Source organism: Elgaria multicarinata, chromosome 1 (assembly GCF_023053635.1).
Source record: "Elgaria multicarinata webbii isolate HBS135686 ecotype San Diego chromosome 1, rElgMul1.1.pri, whole genome shotgun sequence".
NCBI lineage: Eukaryota > Metazoa > Chordata > Lepidosauria > Squamata > Anguidae > Elgaria > Elgaria multicarinata.
Window position 1 is genome coordinate 85699329 of NC_086171.1, and position 15620 is coordinate 85714948.

Sequence of the window (15620 nt, forward strand, 5' to 3'; positions counted from 1 at the left end):
TGACTATTGTGCAGATGCCAAAGTTGGCATAGATCAACTTTCTTACCATACCAGTTTGATTGTGTGAATGAGACAAGAAAAATCAAGGAGATGGCTGTATGGCAGGTTCTACTATTTATCTCTGGGCATCTGCTGAGTGGGGAATTTGACTTTGAAACACATTTGAGTTTGATGGCCTAGATTAAATTTAAATGTATATTAATATTAAATAAGCACACTAACCAAGTCATAGTCATTCAAAGGAAACATCATATGGTGCCACACACTTGCAATTTTAATTTAATGAAAGGCTTATTTATGGCTGACCTCCACATTCAATCAACCTGACCAATGAACTTCATAAACTTGTGGTTCTCCCGGTATTTAGCGATATTGTCGGGGTTCCAGGTCACATCCACCCAGGCCAGGATAATCCTTGGATCCATAATGGCCATAAAAAAGTCCAAGTACCTCCGATAGATTCGAGTCATCCACTGCCAGATATTTTCCTCCCTCTGTGCTTTATCTTGTTCTTCCAGCATACTTTTGATCCTGTCTAGAGTATTCTGGATCACCTGGATCTTTTTCAGATTATGCTTTCTTTTATATTTGTTGTGTAGTTCGGTCATCTTCAGGGCCCTGGGTTGCACTTCCTTTAGCAGGGCATTGGTGTCTTCATCATAATCCCATGTACAGGCTAAAGCAAGGTCCTCAGCTGCTTCCTCCCAGTGGCCCAGAAGCATATGTGCTTTCCCTCTCCACTTGTAGGTCTGGGCATCATCTGGGTTGAGCTCTGAGGCTTTGTTGCAGTCTCTAATTGCAGCATTGGGCTTCTGCATTTTGACAAAGATGCTGGCTCGGTTGGCGTACAAGAGTGAGGACTGTGGATTCAACTTGATGGCCTCTGTAATCAAGTCAATAGCATTCTGCATCTCTCCTGACTCGAGGGCAGCACAGGCCTCCTCCTTCTTCTGCTCAGCCTTGGTTTTCATATCATTTGTCACCTCCACATTTTCATCCCCCATTTCCTGGGGATCAACGTCATCTGGTTTGATAACTCCATCCTCATCAACCTCTAAATCACTCTCCTCCGTTGTAGGTGGCTCTGGTGATTTATCTTCTTCTTTACCAACTCTTAAAGGAAAGGTCTCAATTACCTGGAAGCCTGCGATGGTGTCCCCCATACTCTCCAATGAATCTCTTATGAAACTCAGTTGTTTTGCTCTCAGGAGTGTTGGGTCCTGTTTGTACAGGCTGAGCAAGGCTTGAAGATCACCTACACTTTTAGGATCCATGGTGTCCTGACCAGCTAAGAAGCTGGGCTGACCAGCAGGATAAAGTGAAATGGCTCTGCTAAGGCAAATAATTTGAGGGGGAAACAACCTTAAGACTTAAGTAGAAACAGCAGATGAGTTAGAAAGTCACTTATATCACAGCAGGGGAAGAGGCTGTGCCTCCCATTTGTCCCTCCATGTGGTTCTGCTGCTGTCCTTAGCTAAAGTCACAGAACTTTAAAAACATCAGTCACTATAACTGTTTGTTGTATGTCAAGAGTTCTGCTGATGTCATACATTATGACATCACTTCAGTGCTGAAGATGAATTTCCAGATATTGACAACTTCATGACTTTAGCAAATGCTGCATTAGAATTTATATCCATACACTTCATTAATTAGGACTGATATATGTAAATATAGAAGTAGCAGTTGCTGAACTTCCACTTTCTATTTGGAGCACAACTGCAGTAAGCTTCAATTGAAAGGTTTAGTTCATTGGTTTTCATACTTTCCCTGGAAGTCCCTCAGTGAGAGAATTGGCAATTCTGGGCAAGCTCACTGAAAGCTACCAAGGTACCCCTGAAATTTAGAGCTGGAGGACACTGTTCCATGCTTTCATCAGTTCCTATGGCAGCCTTGCCCATCCTGCTGCCCTCCAGATATCTTGCACTACAGTTCCCATCATCCACAATCAGCATAGACAATGGTCAGAGATTATGGGAGTTGTAATCCAAAACATCTGGAGGCCACTAAGTTGGTGAAGACTTCTCTATTAGATTATGAAAGTATGCCTGACAGGCATAAAAACCTGTAAGTAATAGAAGCAACTAATAGGGGAAAAAAATGCTCAGTGGCTTCATTCATAAGAGGACGTTACATTTTTAGGTGTATGTTGTATTTTACGTTCACCATAAAACTGTGAATGTCACAAATGCTTGATTGCAAATCTGTGTATCACACACAGCAACATAATATGCCCTGCAACTCCATGTGAAGCATGTATCAGTGGCCAACCCAGATTTGCACTGGATCCATCCTCTCATTCCACATGCGGCGTGCGACGTGCCTGGAGGACAGAGCACGTCGCTGCCCCCATTTTGATTTTTTAAAAATGAAATGGAGTGCAGGAGCACTCGAGCGCAATTGTAATTAGTTTAAAAAAAAAAAAAAAAAAAAACCCGCCCTCCCCCCAGCCCATCCACCCCCAAAAGACACTTAAAAAGAAAATCGCTCGCCCTCCCCACAGCCTACCCCCCCCCCAATGGGCATGGAGCCCACAGTATAGAGGAGCTGAAGCAATTTCAGCCACTCTATACGAGTTCTATGATTTCTGCCCGATGGAGGACTAAGGTGCTGCACTAACCACTTTGTGGTTAAGGAAAACTTAACTACAAAATGGTTAAATGTGTCGTCTGCACCCGTTTTGCATGTGGTTAGCGTAACCACAGCTGGCCATGGTTACGTTAACCATAAAACCCAGAGTGTCATCTGAACTGGCCCAATATAGTAGAGTTGGAAGGGGCCTATAAGGCCATCGAGTCCAACCCCCTGCTCAATGCAGGAATCCACCTTAAAACATACCTGACAGATGGTTGTCCAGCTGCCTCTAGAAGGACTCAAGTGTGGGAGAGCCCACAACCTCCCTAAGTAAAGGGTTCCATTGTAGCACTGCTTTAACAGTCAGGAAGTTTTTTCTGATGCCCAGCCGGAATCTGGCTTCCTGTAACTTGAGCCCATTATCCTGCACTCTGGGATGATCGAGAAGAGATCCTGGCCTTCCTCTGTCTGACAACCTTTTAAGTATTTGAAGAGTGCGATCATGTCTCCCCTCAGTCTTCTCTTCTATAGGCTAAACATGCCCAGTTCTTTCAGTCTCTCTTCATAGGGCTTTGTTTCCACTCCCTTGATCATCGTTGTTGCCCTCCTCTGAACCCCCTCCAGCTTATTAGCATCCTTCTTGAAGTGTGGCGCCCAGAACTGGACACAATACTCAAGATGAGACCTAACCACTGCCAAATAGAGGGGAACCAGTACCTCACATGATTTAGAAGCTAAGTTTATAGTAATGCACCCCAAAATAGCATTTGGGTTTTTTTGCAGCCACATCACACTGTTGGCTCATATTCAGCTTGTGCTCTACAACAATTCCAAGATCCTTCTCACTTGTAGTATTGCTGAGCCAAGTATTCCCCATCTTGTACCTGTGCATTGGGTTTCTTTTCCTAGGTGTAGAACTTGGCATTTATCTCTATTGAATTTATTTCTGTTGTTTTCAGCCCAGCATGCCAGTCTATCAAGATCACTTTGAAGTTTGCTTCTATCTTCCAGGGTATTAGCTATCCCACCCAATTTTGTGTCATCTGCAAATTTGATAAGCGTTCCCTGGACCTCCTTGTTCAAATCATTAATAAAAAATGTTGAAGAGCACTGGGCCCAGGACTGAGCCCTGCGGTGCCCCACTCGTTACCTCCCCCCAGTTTGAGAAGGTACCATTGATAAGCAGCCTTTGAGTCCGATTCTGCAGCCAACTGTGGATCCACCTAATGGCTGTTCCATCTAGCCCAATTTTAGCTAATTTGCCTATCAGAATGACACGGGGTACTTTGTCAAAAGCTTTGCTGAAGTCAAGATATATTATGTCCACAGCATTCCCACTGTCCACAAGGGAGGTTACCTAATCAAAGAAAGGGACAACATTAGCCCTCCTCCAGTCATCTAGCACTTCACCCATCTTCCATAATTTTGCAGAGATAATAGACAGTGGCTCTGAGAGTTCTTCTGACAGCATCTTTATTATTCTAGGATGCAGTTCATTGGCCCCTGGACATTTGAACTCATTCAAAGAAATTTGGTTTTCCTTGACCATTTTCAATCCTGCCCCTTCAGCTTGTATTTCATTTTTGCCAGTAGGTCATAGACCTGCTTTTGGGAGAAGGCTGAGCCAAAATAGGAATTGAGCACTTCAGTTTGTCTTTGTCATCTGATATCAATTTGCCATCCTCATTGAGTAGCTGAACCACTATTTCTTTCCTCTGTCTTTTATTATGCACGTATCTAAAGAAAGACTTTCTAGTTGTTTTTAGCATCCCTCGCTAGTCTCAGCTCATTCTCAGCTTTAGCCTTCCTGATGCCATTGTGGCACTTCTGTGACACCTGTCTGTACTCTTCTTTTGTAGCCTGGCCTACCTTCCACTTCCTATATGTGTTCTTTTTTTGTTGTTTTCAGGTCCCCTCTAAGCGTTTTGTGGAGCCACATTGGTTTCCTCTGTTGCCTTCTATCATTTTTCCTTGTTGCAGTGCTTTGTAATTATGCCGTTAAAACTCCCACCCAACTTGAACTCTTTTTTTTTTACATTAGGGTCACTTGCCATATCAAGATGCATTTAAAAATGCCTGTTTTAAAATTAAATATATTCAAAGATGTGTATTTTGAGAGACAACATGTTTAGAAATATGTGTTATGTGTGAAAATAAATGGACCCATGCCAAACTGACATGGACCTTAAATGTGGTAAACCCTTTGCTGTTGTTAAGGAAGAAGGCAAAAGAAAGAAAAAAGAAGGAAGGCTTTCTACCTCTGCCACCTGGTCTCATAAATACTGGTAGATCCCCCGAAAGTCACTGAGAATCCCCCCCCCCGGTACTTGTTGAGGGTAAATCCCCACAATATGCTTATTTCATATTCATTGATTGACTTCATTTAGGGTGACCATATGAAAAGGAGGACAGGTCTCCTGTATCTTTAACAGTAATATAGAAAAGGGAATTTCAGCAGGTGTCAATTGAAGAGGGTGAAATTCCTTCTTCATCACAACAGTTAAAGCTGCAGAAGCCCTGCCCTCTTTTGTATCTGGCCACTCTACTATAGCTAGTGTAGCTTTAACTGTTATGATGAAGAGGGAAGTTCACCCACTTCAATTGACACCTGCTGCAATTCCCTTTTCTACATTACTATTAAAGATACAGGAGCCCTGTCCTCCTTTTCATATGGTCACCCTACTTCATTATTTGCCATTAGTGTTTCGCTTTGCTAAACCCCAAATAACTGAATTTACAATTTTATAAAGTTTCGGTTTGTTTATTCATACTACATATTGTTGTAGAGGAAATACTTCACCAAAGTTAAATAATTTCATAACTAGTTTTGTGAAAAGGAAGAAAGAAAAGGATGGGAGGCAGTTGCCTTTCTTTCTATGTGTGCATTTATTTAATTATAAGGCCAGTTATAGCTGACCTTCGAATTAATGTTGTTTGCGAGTGAACTTAATTATCACGCCTTTCTTTCGATATTTGTAGACGTTTTCTGGATTCCAAACCACATCCAAGAAGGCCATCATTACCCTGGGATCTAAAAGGGTAAGGAAAGATTTGAGATGTCTCCGACCGGCTGTAACCATTTCATCCCAGGAATTCTCTCTCTGGATTCTCTCTTCCTCCTCCAGAGCCACTCTGACTTTTTCTTTTTCCTTTTTTTAATAATTTTTATTGCTTTTCCACATTACTTAAACATACATCATTACAATAAAACAACAACCACAACAACATACTACATACATGTTGAATAAATGTTGATTACAAAGTATCATATCATAACATAATCAATCTTAACATACAAGTGCACCCCCCACCTCGGGATCTCATTCCTGATTCCAAAATCTCATACTTTCTTCTGCTGGTGGTTTCCCACTTCCCTTAGAAAACACAAATATTAGGAACTGTTTCCAAATTCCTTCAAAATCATTTGTTTTAGCTATACCTCTTCTCCATTTAATATTACAAGTCAATTTATCATTAATGGCTATATCCCATACTTCTTTATACCATTCTTCAATAGAATATTCCCCCTGAATCTTCCAGTTCCTAGCTACCATCAATCGTGCTGGAGTCAGCAAACTCGATATCAATTCTTTAATTTCTTTTCCACATTTTAAATCTTCAAATAGTGACAGTAATGCAACTTTTGGTGTTTCTTCTATCTTCATTCCCACTATTTCTTCAATCTCCAAAAACACCATCTTCCACAATCTTTGTCCATATTTGCATTCCCACCACATATGTAAATACGTTCCTTTTTCCCCACAACCTCTCCAACAGTTTGCTGAATGCTGATTATTTATCTTATTCAATCTAATCGGGGTTAGGTACCACCTCCATATAATTTTGAAATATTTCTCTTTTATTCTCACTGACATACTTCTCAACACTCTTTGTTTCCAAAGTCCTTCCCAGCTCTGTTGTCCTATTTGTACATTCAAATCTGTCTCCCATACTATTTTTCCTGAACTATCCATCGACCCTTTCTCCAACAATATTTTATATATTTCACTCATTAACCCTTTTAATGCTGAACTTTCTCCCTTACATTTTTCTCTTTTAACTATTAGTTCCTCAAACTTCGTCATTTCTCTACACTCTCTATTTTCTCTTACCCACTTTTTAGTCTACTGTTCCAATTGCCTATACTCTAACCAGGTTAATTTTTTATTTTTTAGAACCTCTTCCATATCTTCTCTTGAATTCATTTCTCTCAACCAATCCTTTAATTTCATTTTATTTTTTTCTATTAATGATTTACTTAATCTGCCCTTCAGTTCCTCCGGGAAATTCTTTAACATTATTACCGGTATTTATTCTGACTTTTTCAAGCTGTACCTGAATCTCCTTTAACTCTCGCTTTTGTTCATGTCTTTGACGATACTGCATGACCCTCTGGACTTTAAGTTGCACCACTTGAAGCAAAATATTCATTTCTTCATCATGATCGAGTCTGCAAGCAATTGTGAAATCCTCAGCAGCTTTCTACCAGAGCCCTAAAAGCATGTGGCCACTTATAGGGCAGTGCAAATTTCTGGTTGAGCTCAGAGGCCTTGTTACAGTCTCTAATGGAAGTGTTGGGTTTCTTCAGTTTCACAAAGATGCTTGCTCAGTTCACATATATGGGGGTTCAACTTGATAGCCTCTGTGAACAATCCAATGGCTCTTTGGAGGTCACCTTATCTGTACAGCACCATGTACATTGATGGTGCTATATAAATTAATAATAATAATAATAATAATAATAATAATAATAATAATAATAATAACCTTTATCAACAGCATCCAAAGCTTCTTGCCTCTTTTCATCAGCCTGGTCCATCATCTCACTGGTTAGTCTCATATTTTCATCTCCCATTTCTTGGAGAATATCTCCATCTGGTTCAACTACTTCATCATCCTCATCAATTTCAGAATCACTTTCATCACTGTTGGTAACCTCCGATATCTCTTCCTCCTCAACTGCCTTTCTCCTAGAAGTATTTATCTGAGTGTGTGTTATATTCTCCACATGGGTGCGCAACGTGGCAAGCTGCTTGGCTCCCACAAGCCCAGGATCTTGGGTGTATGCCTTCACTAGGGCTTCAAGATTTTTCACTCTCCTGACGCCCATGGGAATGAGACAGGACATTGTCCAAGAGGAAGCTCTTCATAAGGGTGAGATAAGTAACACATCATAAAGCTTGCAAATCAGCCCAATACTCTAAACTTCTAACTAACTAACAACAAAAAAAAGATAAAACCCCATCTCACTGCTTCATGTTGTCACAATTAATTTGTATTCTGATGATGTCATCAAGATTGCCATATCAGATCTTAAAACAGCATTAAAAACACACACCTTCATACTGCTTGTTCCTGGTAGCTTCAACTATACACAACAGAGATCATCACATGCAACTAATGAGGATTTTGAGATGTTTCTAGATGGAATGAAATCTTAATTAACCCGAACAAATAAGAAAATAGTCAGGCATAGAGCTGGAATGCAATGTAGTGGCTCTGATTCCCATCCCATGCAGGCTGTTCGGAAAGATTCCATGGTCAGTGGTATCAAAACTTACTTACATGACAAGAGGAATTCGCAGGATCACCCTCTGCCCATCTCCCAGTAAAGGACAACCGATAGTGTTAAATGCCAAACATAAGTCAGAAACTGGACTGAAATCGATCCATCTAATCAGCACCATAGATTGCCTCACACTGCACATATCATCAACGTGTCCCAGAAAGAGAAGATTTGTGACCAGGTAATAGTCTGCATAATGGTTAGAATCCAGAGAGGGAATCTTTAGGCGCGGGATGCAAAAATACTGTGGGTTGGATACAGGATCTGCTCTTGCTGTAGGAAGGGACCTTAAGCCAGAAGAAGGTCCATCCCCATCGCCCACAGCTCACCCCATTCAGCAAGATCCCCTGACTCTTTGCAGCATTTTCAAGGGGCTGGGAAGGAGAAGACAGGGAAGTCCACTTTCGCCAGCACAGTTGACCCAACTTAAATTTGGATGCAACCCATTGTCTTTCTCCTGGCTCTACCTGAGTGGTCAATGTACTCCTAGTTGTTGTCAGTTCCCCCCCTTTTTTTTCTCTTTTAAATGGCAGTTTTCCCAGTATGTGCTTTACCTCCAGAACTTGAAGTCAGAAATGTGTGTTATTCAGTGGGGTCATTTTAAGAAAATAAGAAAAGTAGAGGTGGAAACCATTAATAATAAATTAACTCTAAGCTATAGAATGGAAAGATACAGAAGGCATTCCAGAGCTGATTTATCAAAAGACTTAAGAATTAGCATCACTTCTTTTTTTTTTTAAAGAACCATTCAAAGCACAGATCTCCTCTGGCCGCAGCTAGACCTAAGGTTTATCCCAGGATTGTCCTGGGGTCAAACCTGTTCATCTAAGTGCCACACAGGGCATCCAGCGCTCAGGCAGGGACGAACCAGGGATGATCCTGGGATAAACCTTAGGTCTAGCTACGGCCTCTGTAAAGTATCGTTATAATGGAATCAAGGCTATCGCAGCAAGCTTACTGGAGCAAAACCAGTGTGTTATTGTAGGAGAAATTAGTTGGCATCATGTGGGCAGTAGAGCGTTTACAAATGGAATATGGCTATTTAAAGCTCCATCCAACGAGCGTTTTATTGCACGCTCATTACTGGGCACTCATGGAGTTTGCTCAGGTCCTTCACATGATGTTGTCTGCCTCCCGCCCCTTCTGGCCTTCCTTGTGTGACCAAAAAAACCCTCTTTGAGGTTCATCCCACATACAATTTTGTTCTGGTTTACCCTCAAATTATCCCATTTCAGTTTTATAGTGCTTATATAGCATATGAAAACTTGTAAACTTACACCTCTGCTGTGGCGCGTTGCGGAGATCCATTTAGGTTCACTCACACATGTTGTTATCCCCACCCCCCAGATCTTCTTTGTACCTCCTCCTACCATTTATTGGTTAAAAAAAAGAAAACAAAAAGGTGGGGAGATGCAAAATCCCCCCCATGGAGAACGTTTCCATCTCTGCTTCCCCCTGTTTGTGTCTCCTGCCATCCCCCACTCAGCTTAACATGCTCAACAGAATGGAAGTACGATCTGTGTCCTTCCTCCACCAACTCCCGTTCAAATAAGAACAAGAGCAACACATATTTTTAGGGAGACAAATAATAGAATCATAGAATCGCAGAGTTGGAAGGGTCCTACAAGGCCATCTAGTCCAACCCCCTGCTCAATGCAGGAATCCACCCTAAAGCATCCCCAACAGATGCTTGTCCAGCTGCCTCTTGAAGGCCTCTAGTGTGGGAGAAGAGCCCACAACCTCCCTAGGTAACTGATTCCATTGTTGTACTCCTCTAACAGTCAGGAAGTTTTTCCTGATGTCCAGCTGGAATCTGGCTTCCTTTAACTTGAGCCCGTTATTCCGTGTCCTGCACTCTGGGAGGATTGAGAAGAGATCCTGGCCCTCCTCTGTGTGCCAACCTTTTATGTATTTGAAGAGTGCTATCATGTCTCCCCTCAATCTTCTCTTCTCCAGGCTAAACCTGCCCAGTTCTTTCAGTCTCTCTTCATAGGGCTGTGTTTCCAGACCCCTGATCATCCTGGTTGCCCTCCTCTGGACATGCTCCGGCTTGTCTGTGTGTCTCTTCCAATAAGTGAAGAGACACACAGCCTGTGTCTGTGATGTGAGGAGCCCCACCCCCATTGAGAGCGAGGAGGGGGTACATAACGGGGCAGAGTAGAATGGAAAAGGACACACACACACACACACACACACACACACACACACACACACACACGATTCAGAAGCAGTCAAAGGACTTTGCTTGAAACTGACAAGACATTTGGTTGTAACTGACCAGCCTTGTATTGCTTTGAATAAAGCTCTTATGGACCTAGGATGTTCCTTTGCAGTGGAAAACTATAAACTGTAAGGGTTTAAGGGAGGAAAATTTAAAAAATCATATAGAATCAACGGATGAAGTAATCTGATTATAATTTGGTATACTGAAAGCATTCCTTAAGACCTTCCACTATGCCAATTCTCTTTATCTTTAAAAATGAAGGTGCTGCTGGCAAGGAAGTGCATTTTCCACATGCTTTGAAGCAAAGGCTCCATTAAAAACACACACAGCTCTAAAGAGTCTCTCTCTCCTCTCCACCTTATTTATTTATTTAAAACATTTATATCCCGCCCTATATCGATAAGATCTCAGGGCTGCGTATAGATAAAAGCATATAGTATAAAAACAGTAAACATACACAGCTAGCAACAAATTAAACCATAAACCAATTTAAAACAATATATAATTTAAAAGCAGTAAAACTATTAAAACAGTTAAAACAATGTGCCTACTGAATTCAACCATTAAAAGCTTTGTTAAAAAGTCATGTTTTCACTTGGCGCCAGAATAAAATCAGTGTCGGCACCAGTCGGGCCTCCAAGGGGAGGGCATTCCACAATTGGGGTGACACAACACTCCCCCCTCCCCCCGCACACACATACATGTGCTACAGGCCTTTCAGGGAAGTAGCAGTATTATAAGCACCTGCATTAGAGATGAGATGTATCCAAGAGCCACCCCTCTAAAATTTAATTTTAAAAAAGTTCACAGTCTGTTATGGACAACAAGCTGCAATGAGCTTCAAGGTAGAATTTGGAGAACTTCAATGAGCCCAGGTTTTGCTTGTACACACATCTGTACCTTTAGAACAGAGAAGAAATAATTGCTTTTAGGGGGAAGAGTGGTGAGGAATAGAATGGCCATTGAGAAGTAGAATTTGCCTGACCGCCGTCTGTTTTCAAGATCTTTTCAGGATGATCATTATGACATTCATGGAGTTCCTCTAGCATTTTATGTGTATAGAGATGGTATATATCACAGGCCCGAGTAAAATGATCTGATAACTTAAGTGCCTTGGTTTAACGAGTGAGATGAACCTTTGCAACTGTTTGCAGAAGATACCCTAGATGATATCCTAGTATTGCTGAAGTGACTGGGATGCTTGCCAGTGATTTTATTGATGCTCGGATCAAAACAGCCCTTCAGAGAGTTATTATGTTATTTAATTACTCAAGGTCCTGGGATAATGTTCTGTTAGTCACTGCATTTATGTCCATGCATGGTGCTTCACTTCATGAACATGCTACCTTTCCCTTGTCTTCACACAGTTGCCAGCTAACCAGTTCTGAAATTTCCCTGCTGCATTTTAAAGCTTAGTGTCAAAATCAAGCATGTATGGGATTATTTTCAGTTTGCATAGGTTCAGTATATTTGTTAGAGCACTTTTCAGAAACTTGGCAAAACTTGTCACTGAATGTAGATTCTTAAGATTCTAGAAGAGAAATGGGAAATTTCAAAACTTAAGGTCAAATGAATACCTTCCATAAATGATGAAATTTTAACCTAATTGAAGGATTGTGTTTACCATAGTTACTATAAATCTAATTTGACTTGAGGGAGCACATCAAACATGTCTATGGCAAATCTTGAGCATGAAGACAAACACTATCTTTAAAACTTCCTCCAGGGAAAACCAAAGATATTTCACTTTAGGCTAGAGATGTAAACTTTTCTGAAATTTTGAAGCCGTGTGTGTGTGCATGGGTGTGTGTGTCCCCCTTCCCACCGCCCAGAGAGCCCTGGCTATGGGAGTGGTATATACGTGTAATAAATAAATAAATAAATAAATAACTTGTTGTTCTCTATTTATTATTTATTTATTATATTTCTATACCAGCCAACAGCCAAAGTTCTCTAACTGCTTCTGCTCTCTCTGCTGCTTATACGATGTATCTGTGTAGTCTTTAATACAACGAAGATATTTTCTTCTTTTAAGAATTAGTTTCTGACTTCCAAACCAGTACTTAAGAATATATTTTTGGTCTACATTATTTTATTGTTATTCTTGATAAGGGGAAAAAACCTATAGGCCACATTGCACTGGGAGGCTAATGCTCTCCTCCAACCCCATCAAGGAGATCATAAACATCTCTGGAAGATTATGGAAATGGCAAAGGAGGGCTGTAGAGACATTCCACACAATCCACTAGCAAGTTATCTAGTAGCTGAAGTCCTTCTTGCTCCAACGGCTGACATGGGTGTTCCCTCCAGCCCATCTGAACTCCCATCCAGAGTGAATCTGAGCAGGCTCTGATGCCGTGCACTGGGGCAATGCACTCCACTTTGGGCACCTGGGTGAACAGGTGAGTCGGTGCTCTGTCACATCATACTTGCCCCCTTTCAACATGCGGCCCTCCACTTAAATACGTTTGGGGTCTGAGTTGGGCCGCTGCCACCCTTGCCTCGCCAGCACCACTGCCCTTCTGTTTGTACTTCTGCTCATGGTAGTTAATCCACAGAGCTGTGATGCATGGTGCCCACAAGCCGGCGTTTGACAACAAGCAACAGTCCAGATGATAGTCAACAAGGCAGAAACAAAACAAAAAACCAGCCATCAGCTCAATCAAAGGAAACCAGCCAAACACTGATTTTCATGAAATGAAAGGTCTTGCAAATGTTACAAAAAAGAAGAGAAAGAAGAACACCTCCAGAGTTTAACTGGTGGTTCATTCCAAAGGCAGTACTGCTCATAGCTGTAGATGTTTGAATGCAGGAATGGGGATCGTGTTACCCTCCTGATGTTGTTGGACTGCAACTCCCATCATCCCTCAGCATTGGCTATGCTGCCTAAGGCTGTTCAGAGTTGCAGTCCAGTCACATCTAGGCCATAGCTAGACTGGGTGATATCCCGGGGATTGTCCCTGTGTGTCCACATGACGCACGGGGGATCCTGGGAGTGGAGAGGGATGATCCCTCCCTTTTCTTGCGATATCACCCTAGCCTTTTTTCGTGGTTTTTCTGCGGTCTTGGGACCGTTGCGGTTTTTTCCTGCTCCTTGCAAGTAACAGGAGCCAGGAGCTGGGCACGGGGTGGGGTGGGGTGGGGTGAGTGGGGATGTTGGAGAAATCTGTAATGGATTCAAAAGAGTTTGGATTTCTATGAATCCAACTTGCAGGTTCTGCAGTGGACTGGCTTCTTTCAAATCTCATGAATTCCACAGACATGCAGATAGGTTTTTCACTTTTGGAAGGCGGATTTGTGGTAGCAAGCATTTGTGTCATTTCACAATTAACTAATGCACATTAGTGCTAGTGCACCAGTGTGCACTAAAATTAGCACTAAAGCAAATTAGCACAAGTTTTTTTTTTTTTTTTTTTTTAAAAAAAAATCTGATTCCATCAATGAGCGGATGATGGAACAAAAGCCTGACAATCCACGAAACACAGACAGAATGAATTTCACAAAATCCTTATATCCCTACCCCAAATTCCATTATTTTTTTTAAAAAATGAATGAGCCTGAATCATACACTTGGACACCCATAAGCACATATACACAAGACAAATGTAGCCCCAAGTCTATAACATTATCTGACTGTAATTTACTAGTCACATTCTTACTGATGTGGAAGGGAAAGAACAAAACCCAATAATAGTCTGAGAAGGAAGTACTCACAGTCTGTGCAATAAAGCGATAATTTTATAATTCCCATAAATCAAACCTCTTATGAAAATTTAATGAAGTCCAACTTAATGTTAATAGTGGTCTTTTGTTTCCCTGACAGCAAATTCTTTCACCACCACCCCCATCTCAGTAAATAAAGCACATACGCTTGAATTGTAAGAGGGGTTAACATAAGGAAATTCACAGAAAGTGCATTTCCCCTCCTCTTCTCCATACTGCAGCCACTGAAAAGCCTTCCCAAAAGCCCTTCAGGCGATCAGGGGGCCCTCCGGAACAATCTGAGAGGGAGTGGGTGCTGCTGGAGGAAAGAGGGGACAGGAACCCTCCCTTCCCTGAACTTCCTTAAGATAACTAAGCTTAGAAGACAGCCCTCTAATTTGGAGAGCTGACAAAAGATGGTCCTCTATATGAAGGTGTCCTCTATTAGATGGGCTGTCCAGGCCAAGTTTGGTTTCAGGAGGGAGAGCAGTAGAGACCTTGAGGCTGCCCAACAGATTCCTTCCTTCCTTCCTTCCTTCCTTCCTTCCTTTCTTCCTTCCTTTTTTTCTATTACATTTATATCCCAACCATTTTCCTCTTCCAAAAAAACCAAGATGGCTTACTTGGTCCTCCCCCTTTCTATTTTATCCTCACAACAATTCTATGTGGTAAGTTAGGCTGAGAGTCAGGGCCTTGCTAGACCTACCTTTAAATCCCGGCGTGTGGAGGGGCTAGCCTGCGCTAGGAGTAGCACGGGCTGTTGTTCCTGTCCACACGTGACACGCGATGGGGTAAAGGAAAGCCCTGTTGTGTCGGCCATTTTTTTAATCTTAAAGTGGCCATGTGCACAGAAGCACACCAACGACAAAGTAGGTCTTAAAAAAAAGGGGGGTTCCCTGCTTCCCCTGCCCCCGATTCCCCCCCACAATATCTGATGCCCCCTCGCCCACTTGCCATGTCCGATGCCCCCCGCCAGCCCGCTCGCTCGCCTGCCTGCTTGCCCACCTGCTCACCCTGTCCAATGCCCCCCGCCCACTCACCCTGTCCGATGCCCCCCATCGCCCACCAGTCAGCCATGTCCAATCCCCCCATCGCACCTTGGACATGATTCCCCCCAGATGTCTCCTGGCTCTGCTCTTCTCCCCATCTCTCCTGCTGGGTCCGCTCTTCCCCCCCCTGGCCCCCATCTCTCCCCCCATGATTCCCCCCCTGACCCGATGGACACAGTGCTCCACTGCACGGCTTCTCCCAGCTACTCGCGAGTAAGCTGCATAGCCGGGAAAAGCTGTGGAACTGGCTAGACCTTCCACAGCCCCAGGTTCAGCCTGGGGCTTTGGAAATACCGGGCCACAACTGATGCCGGTTATCCTGGGCCAAGGTAGGGTTTAGCCCAGGCTGACCCCAGGATCCCCTGTGCGTCATCTGGACATACAGGGGTGAGCCCGGGTATCAGCCCGGGCTAAACCCTCATCTAGCAATGGCCTCAGTGACTGGCCCAAAGTCACTCAGGGCTAATCTACACAGAGAGGTCTGATGGTTTAAAAACTGATGCAG

The 15620-nt window shown here is 42.6% G+C and overlaps 1 protein-coding gene and 1 pseudogene across 1 annotated transcript; both read right to left on the bottom strand.

Moving 5' to 3' along the window:
• Positions 1 to 314: 314 nt before the first annotated feature.
• Positions 315 to 1274, bottom strand: LOC134392293 (putative protein FAM10A4). Its single transcript, XM_063116501.1, has one exon. The coding sequence runs from the start codon at positions 1272 to 1274 to the stop codon at positions 315 to 317; it is 960 nt and encodes a 319-aa protein (XP_062972571.1).
• A 4224-nt stretch (positions 1275 to 5498) lies between these two features.
• Positions 5499 to 7702, bottom strand: LOC134398268 (putative protein FAM10A4; annotated as a pseudogene).
• Between the last annotated feature and the right edge of the window lie 7918 nt (positions 7703 to 15620).

Excerpts from the sequence above, each read along its gene's own strand:
- LOC134392293 (XM_063116501.1), bottom strand. The coding sequence starts at position 1,274 with ATGGATCCTAAAAGTGTAGGTGATCTTCAAGCCTTGCTCAGCCTGTAC.